At 34.9% G+C, this 8,382-nt stretch overlaps 1 protein-coding gene across 1 annotated transcript; it reads left to right on the top strand.

Moving 5' to 3' along the window:
- The first annotated feature begins 1,948 nt into the window (after nt 1-1,948).
- Nucleotides 1,949-6,506, top strand: LOC133197040 (inactive C-alpha-formylglycine-generating enzyme 2-like). Its single transcript, XM_061332879.1, is given in 10 exon segments — nt 1,949-2,003; nt 2,402-2,447; nt 2,449-2,558; nt 2,690-2,855; nt 3,288-3,447; nt 3,717-3,867; nt 4,142-4,197; nt 5,442-5,526; nt 5,773-5,935; nt 6,178-6,506. Coding segments are annotated over 10 exon segments (1,170 nt in total). The 3' UTR covers nt 6,356-6,506.
- Nucleotides 6,507-8,382: the final 1,876 nt, after the last annotated feature.

The raw sequence follows: 8,382 nt of genomic DNA, 5'->3' as shown, positions 1-8,382 counted from the left end.
TTTCGAATAAGCTAATGAAAATATCCATAAATGCTTCTGTCCAACCTCTTCCTCTTTTTTACGAAGTGTGAATATGTACTTGTTGGTATAATTTAATTTATTACAAAGCCTAGTAATCTGTTCTTCTATTTTAATGACTGAATATTAATGCACTATTTATGGCTGGAAACACGTGGGATTTATGGAAATGTTGTATATAATCTTGTAAGTCTTGCCTTAACGTGTGGACACGAGAGCCGTACGGCCTGCAAAACGTAAGGTTTTAGACTTATAAGGCAAGCCTTACCGTGTGTACCGGCCCTAAAAGTACATATTACCTGTATTATGTCATAAATTGTAATTTAATGAACTTCAAATACAACTTCCCTTTTAATATAAGGAAAGAAAATATGACTTTTACATTACTTCTATTGCCTTAATTAGACTAAGTACACTTATTCCGTTTCTAAACAACAGCAATATGTGGCAAAAGATCCCCCTTTCCATATTAAGAAAATTAATGTAAATGTGCATTTACTGTTAATCTTAATGCATTGCAATTATTCCATTAAATTAATTCTGGAGAAAATTCTTTTTTGCCTTTAACGGGTTAAAAGGTGTATTCCTTCAATACAAATAAAGTTATACCTCGCAGAGAAAGAAATAATAGATAAATTAATAAATGTTACATTCTACCATTATTATAGGACAATCAGTCCCCTTTTTCAATTTTTTTTCTCATATTTTGTAACAGAATAAAGTACATCTTTTAAATTCACACCACTTTACATAAAAACATTTATTCCGTTATAAATTTACCTCGGAAATAGAAAAGAAATCATACATTAATTACTGAATAAATGGAACATACCAGCAATTATTAGCACAATCCCCTACCTCCTCCCTCCTTTTTTTCAAATTCTTTAACGAATAAAGTGCATCTTATGAATTCATACAATTTTTCATCAATACCTTTATTCCGTTATAAATATATCTCTGAAATAGGAAAGAATTAGACACTAATTATTGAATAAATGGAACATTCCAGCAATTATTAGCACAATCCCCTACCTCCTCCCTCCTTTTTCAAATTCTTTAACGGAATAAGTGCATCTTATGAATTCATACCATATTTCATCATTGATACATTTATTCCGTTATAAATTTACCTCGGAGAGAATAAAATTTATGCATTGTTACATTCCAGCAATTATTAGGACAATCACACACTCTCCTTTCATTTTTAAATTTATTTATAACGGAATAAAGTACATCTTTTGAATTCATACCATTTTTCATCAATAGTTTTATTCCGAGTATAAAATTTTTGTCAAAAAATAATTTATACAATAATTACAGAATAAATGGTCCATTACAACAATTATTAGCACAATCAAGACACCCTCCCTACTTTTCATACCCCCCCCCCAATTTATTTATAACGGAATAAAGTAATTCTTCCCATTTTCAATCAATACATTTATTCTGTTATAAATTTACTTCGGAGAGAAAAAAATATATACGCAAGGTACTAGTGTATGGAAACGGAAGCGAAAAACTTTGTAATATTTAAAAATGTTTTACCGTGCCTTACAATCGAGTCATACATCATCTAAAACTTCTTTGAATCATGCTACAATTATTGAAAAGTTTTATGATATATATATATATTTATATATACCAACCACTTAGTCACAAGTCAGTTGCCATTCAAAATAAGGTAATTTCTAAAAAATCACATAGGCCTACAATGGAATAAATGCAATTGGAATGTAAAGAAAAAACATTAATATTATATCATATTATAAATGATTTTTAACGCCAATAACGTCAATAACGTCAAAAATTATTAGCATCGCGATGCTAATAACAGGATAATGCCTTGAATACCTTAAGTAAAACTTCTTTGTACAGTTACACAAATTAACGGTTTCAATGCTTGACATATCAAAAACTTCATATCTTAACAATGTCAGAATATGTGTTGCTACAGTCTTATCAAACATTTTTACAGCACAAATTCAGTAAATTATACAAATATTAAATATATAATTTTTGTGTAAATCATATGCAATAAAAATCCAACAAATGTATATAAACCACATATAAAAATACTCATACCAGAGTTGAAAGAACGCTGAAACTTGATTAGTTAAGTTATGAAATTCAGACACACTTTCCACGTGAAACAAACCGGAAACTAATACTGGCAAGGTAACAGTGAAACCAATTGCGAAACACATTGTTTTTCCGAAGATATCGATTATCATCTTTTAAAAAAAAATAATATTGCTTCCAACACCCTGTTACAAAATTTTTTATTTCATTGTTGAACGCATGTAAAATGCAAATTTGTGTTGCGTATGTCTGCGCTTTCGGTCGAAAGGATGAAGAAGGTATAGATTTCCAATTATAACTAAAGACAGCGCACTAGATAGGCAGAGTTCGATCTGTTTTCTGGACACGTGGTCCTGCAGCTGTCGCCCTCCTTTTTGACAAGATGGTGGTCTGGAAATTTATCCTCGCTCTGAACGCTGTCGTTTTACTACGAGAGGTATCTGCTCAAAGTATTTCAGAAAGTAAGACTTTTAGAAATTTGTTTTCACGTTTAGGTTCACCTGATTTAATTTATGATACCCAATCAATTTTTCATAGACTTACACACTACGAAATGAGTATCAGTGGCACGCTAAGATTTTGTCTCCTTCAGTTATAGATAAATATGACTACCTAGACTACATGAAGGTCATTATGGGAGGGAAGTTCCTAAAAGGCATAAACGACCCTGAGTCAGATAGTGGAGAGTATCCCATGCAAGAAGCTGACGTAAAACCGTACTACATAGACACCCACCCCGTCACCAACGCACAATTCTGGTATCAGTCTAGAAGAGTTTTATATCTTAAATGACTACTATACATGATAATCAATTTGAAACCAACAAGAAAAAAAATACTATAGGCACGTTTTCAAAATTGTGCCCAGGATTTTAATAAATTTTGAGGTTGTTCTTTAACCCATAATAGCATGCATTCTTGAAGAAAAAAATAAAACTGTTGAGATTTTATTTGTAAATATTCCCACGTAAAATCTTTTTTAAGAAATCCAAAGCACCAATTTGCAATTAATAATATTCGCGATGAAAATAAACACTTCTGTATTCGTTTTCATGGTAGAATTGATGACCTAATTGAAGATAACATAACTGAAAGCATTTTTAGCTGAATTTTTATTAAAATACATGCATTAGTACTTCATTACGTAGAGTATCAGATATTATAAAACATTTTATTCACTATTGTGTAAAGGAAGTTCAAGGAAGCCAAGCCCCGGTATGTGACGACAGCAGAACATCACGGGTGGAGCTGGGTCCTAAAACCCTTCCTGTCCCCCACCGTCCTTGACCGGGGCCGGGACGTCCCACAGGGAACATGGTGGGTCTCCGTTAGGGGCGCAGCGTGGAACAAGGTGACATTGCCAAGTGGTTTAAATTTAGACTTTTTTAAAATTCTAAGTAGAATGATTGCAGAAGGAAATTTTTTCTCCAACTAATTGCAATTTACAGAAACTAGCATTGGGGGGTGGGGGGTGGGGGTGGGGGGTTAGGTATAGTTATACTCCTTGATCATTTAAATTGAGTATGTACTTCTATTATCCAAACTGCTCTCTATAGTGAATACTGTACAGGTTTTTTTTTTTATAATAAAGCGTGAAATCATTCCGCTGATATATTGTAGCCTGAGGGCTTAGGTTCCACCATTAGAGACCGCCTGGATCACCCCGTGGTACATGTCAGTATGGAGGATGCCAAAGCGTACTGCACGTGGGTAGGGAAGCGATTGCCCACTGAGAACGAGTGGGAATTTGCAGCTCGTGGGGGACTTCACGGTGAGAGAGACTCAGAGAGAGAGAGAGAGAGAGAGAGAGAGAGAGAGAGAGAGAGAGAATTCTACTTTCTTTCTCACAAGAAAGAATTCACATTTGCTGTACATACATGTACATGTACGTTTTTCATCAAAGCAATTGTTTTACATGTAGAACATTGGAAAAGTTGTAATTTTCAGAAAGTTTAGTTCGTGCTTACAGCGTTGTTTTTCTGCAATCAAATAGGCTTGTGTCATCTTGTTGTATGGATGTAAAGGCTCTATTTTTATTTCTACAGCTAAGATTTATCCGTGGGGAGATCGATATCAGAGGAATCGGACCAACCTCTGGCAGGTGAGTGGAGCCCTATGACCAGACCCCTAGAACAATGCAGAACGCCGGGGGGGGGGGGAGCCCCCCTTTTTTCTGAGTATGGTATTGTGCCATAGAAAATTTTCATTTAGATGCATGTTGGCCTCCCCACTTTTTGTTGCTGTAAGGTTGAGCACTGGAAAATCCCAGGATTTGGACACCTGATTAGTTTCTTTTTTTTTTTAATTTTATTTTGCTTGTCAGATTATTTTGGGAAGTCCCCCCCCCCAACTATTTGATCAGTTTAGGTTTTTTTTTTTTGGTTTTCCTTGTCAAAGGTTTCGGGAAGTTGTCCCCCACTTTTAAGACCGCTGCCTGATGACTAATGACAAGGCTGAGGCAAGTGATATATGTTGATTTAACTTTTGTACCTCTTAGAGAGTCCATATTGATAGGAATTGATTGTTGCCCACTCCAATTCTTATATATTCGCCTGTAGGTTAAGACTTGTCATTTAGACCCTGTTCTTGAGGGGAAACCACAGTATAATTATTAGCTTTGTTGTAGATAACAATGCTGTAAGTACATGTATACAGGCAAAATGATCGGAAGGGAGGGGGTGTCATGTTTATATGTAAAGTTATGTAATCGAAAAAAAATATTAATTTCAATCTAGCTTTTATTCATGTTTAATTTGCACATGAAATATGATTTTTTTTTTTTGGGGGGGGGGGGGGGGGGGTGGTGGGTGGGTTGCAGTGTCAAGAATTTAGGTTAAGGTTGCCCCCCCCCCCCCGAAGTTGCTTCCCACATGTGTAAGGGTCTGTAACTTAATTACATGTATTAGAGTTACATTTTCGACTTCTTTCACCACTGGGTCAATGTCAATCAAACTTGCCACAAAGCAAGCGTCTTTTCACGTGTTGAAAAGCTAACATCTTTTTTCTTTTTACTGGGAAAGTTTCGTAACAGGAAACACAACGGGGCTGATCACATCTAGTTTACTTTTATAGGAAAAGTTTCCTCTTGAGAAGCCCAGGGCTGATCACATCTTGTCTAGTTTTACAGGGAAATTTCCTAATGGGAAACCCAGGGCTGATCGCATCTTGTCTAGTTTTACAGGGCAATTTCCTAATGGGAAACCCAGGGCTGATCACATCTTGTTTAATTTTACAGGGAAAGTTTCCTAACGGGAAGGCCAGAGCTGATCACATCTTGTTTAATTTTACAGGGAAAGTTTCCTAACGGGAAGGCCAGGGCTGACCACATCTTCTTTATTTTTACAGGGAAAGTTTCCTAACGGGAACACCAAGGCTGATCATTGGGATGGGACCTCTCCTGTCGATTTTTACCAGACACAGAACGCTTTTGGTTTGTAGCAGTACAACTTCTTTACCAAACGTCTTGCTGTACCTTTATTGAAGAGAAAAACACACAAGAACCAGAAAAAATATTGACGCTGATTATACATTTGATCAACCGTTATAAAGTATCTTTAATTTTCATATCCCATGAATAAAACCATATAGGTAAACCTGATGTATTTGTAGATTATCCTGCTGATTTCATTTTTGAATGCTGTATAATGTGCGAATGTGCAATTGTGAACTTTTATAGGTGTATACGACATGATAGGGAATGTTTGGGAGTGGACAGCCACACGGTACTACGACAGAGTTGTGGATAGGAAACTCCAGGAGTTAATGTATGTGGTCAAGGGCGGATCCTTCATAGATAGCCGGGACGGCCACTGTAATCATATCGTCAGGACAGCTCAAAGGTAAGACGTACAATGCTCTTAATGACTGACAAAAAAAAACTTAATGAAATGAGAGAAACCGATACATGGTTCATGGGGAACGTGAGAACATGGTTCTCAATATGAATTTTCTGTACAGGTAGCAAAATTCGTCCCCAATAAACAACCAAAAATTTTGATTAAAAAACATGTTATTTATTGCATGTCAAATATTTAAATTACAGTCATGCCTATTCTTACAGTGATGGATTTTTATTTTTCAGAATGGGTTTACAGCCGGATTATACGGCTCAGAATCTTGGCTTCCGATGTGTCCGCAGTGCCAAAGCATATTGGGACCTCCATGGTCACAAGAACTTACGGAGACCATACGTAGGGGACAACAAACCTGACCCCACTAGGAGGCGCCCACCCAGGCACCACAGGAAAGATGAACTATAGGAACCACCACATGGGAAAAAAATAACTATAGAGAGGGCTCTTCAAGTCCTACTGTGTAAGAATCTAGTCACAAAATTGTGGACAACCGTGTCACAAGCAAATACTGATCAAAGGAACAGCTGGATAAAATAACAAGGACTTTTAACCAAAATTAGCTCAATTTTTCAAAATCTTTTTAATAAAATATTAATTAAGAATATTGCAGTTTGATCATTGATTCACATTTCTCATAATACCTCAAGTTTCAACTGATTTTCACTTACTTTTTTAAAAGTATGAGAAGTACATGATGGAATTTGACCTGTATACATATTGTAAATCAAATACGTACGTGGAAATGTATGGGGAAAATGGTGCGAGTTTAGCAAGTGATCCATGCCTGGAATTAAACCCTTGACCAATTAAATGCCATCCTTAACAGTTAAACTACTTATCCAGATCCTCCAAATCTAAAATGCGATGTTATAATTAAAGTTTTCAGATTCTTTGGTACAATCCTTTCTGTGTATGTGAATTGCCTTGAATTGTTATGGACTGTTTCCAACCAGCTCATTGAAAATTGTTGTTTGCATTTTTTTTGGGATTATCTTATGATACACAGTGTATCTCTTGTTTGGGTAATCAACCCGACAAAATATGAAAAGTATGAGTTTTCTTTGCACATGTAATTTTGAAATGGGAAACCTCTAAAAGGAATTTCCAATGATGGAACCATATGAACTCTTGAAACTGAAGTCTAAACAGTTTATATGATGATCTGTCAACAAACAAGCCTGTAGGTTCACCAGAAAACCTATTAAGAGTGAAAGTTTTACCAACATCTGATAGATGTCCTAGATAACATTTTACAAAACTATGTATATTAAACATTGAAAATTATGACAAAACACATTAGACATAAAAATATAATTTATTTTCTTAATAATGATAATGAGACATATGAAATCCTCTTACAGTGTTTACCACTCAGGTCTTCATGTATACTAAATGCATGGTTCACAAGGCACCAAAATGGCTCCAACACACAATCTAATCAGAAAGTAAAGCAGGCTGTGACATTCAGCCTAACCAGAAAAATAGCTGTCTCCTTCACACAACCAGATAAAGAGCTGCAAGATTATAGACTAATTCTAGACTAGACATCATTTATAATGGACTTAAAAACAGGACGGATAGCTACAGATAAACACACAGACAAGTTCTTAAAATATCACTGTTGTATACTTCCAATGTAAACATCTACATCTGTTTTTCACTCAATATAAAAATAAGTCTAAATAATAAATCTCTGTGTACAAATGTTTAAGAAAGAGAGTTAAACTCTTGAAAAAATGTGTTTTTAACAACTTAATATCAATCCACACTCCTTGCTTGTGTCCCCTTCCTTACAAATGCAAGAAAAAGAACAAAAATTCTCCTGTTTCTTCTAACCACTAAAAGATCTACATCATAAAGATACTACAACATCAAACCTACTCTAAGTGTAAAAATATTGGACAACATTTAAATTAAACTGTGTTCTTCGTTTTAAACAGGTGCTTTAAGTATAAGCAAATGCATTGATTTGATAAATCACCAAATACTTCATTTTATCTTCCAAATATTTCTAATTCGACATTCCATTTTAGATCATGGAATATTTGTCCCAGTATGTATGTGGATGTAATGCTTCACATAACTTCACTAAACTACACTTTACATAAAAACTAAGTAACAAAAGTCGAAAAATACAAGTAGGACAATGTTTGACCTTTGACCCCTGTACTACTACTCTCTTGATAACATTCCCAGGGTTACCCTTCACTTTCTTGCTATACTTAACAGGTACTGTACTGTAGAAATTATTTTTCTTTGAAAACGAAACAAAATACTTTACAAAGAAAAATTCTACATATTGTGCAACATAAACTACCACGTTTATATTTGATCAGCTTTAAGATATTTTCAGCTAAAGAACTAAAACCAATTTACCAGTAACAAGATTTCTGAACTAAAGAAAACTAAAAGCTATACATTCTAGACTTTTT

The sequence above is a fragment of the Saccostrea echinata genome, unplaced genomic scaffold, assembly GCF_033153115.1.
Source record: "Saccostrea echinata isolate AGI-Se365-2 ecotype Australia unplaced genomic scaffold, CSIRO_AGI_Sech_v1 ptg000030l, whole genome shotgun sequence".
In the NCBI taxonomy this organism is placed as follows: Eukaryota; Metazoa; Mollusca; class Bivalvia; order Ostreida; family Ostreidae; genus Saccostrea; species Saccostrea echinata.
Note: the sequence above shows the minus strand (reverse complement) of the source record. Positions and strands in the feature narration are given on the sequence as shown.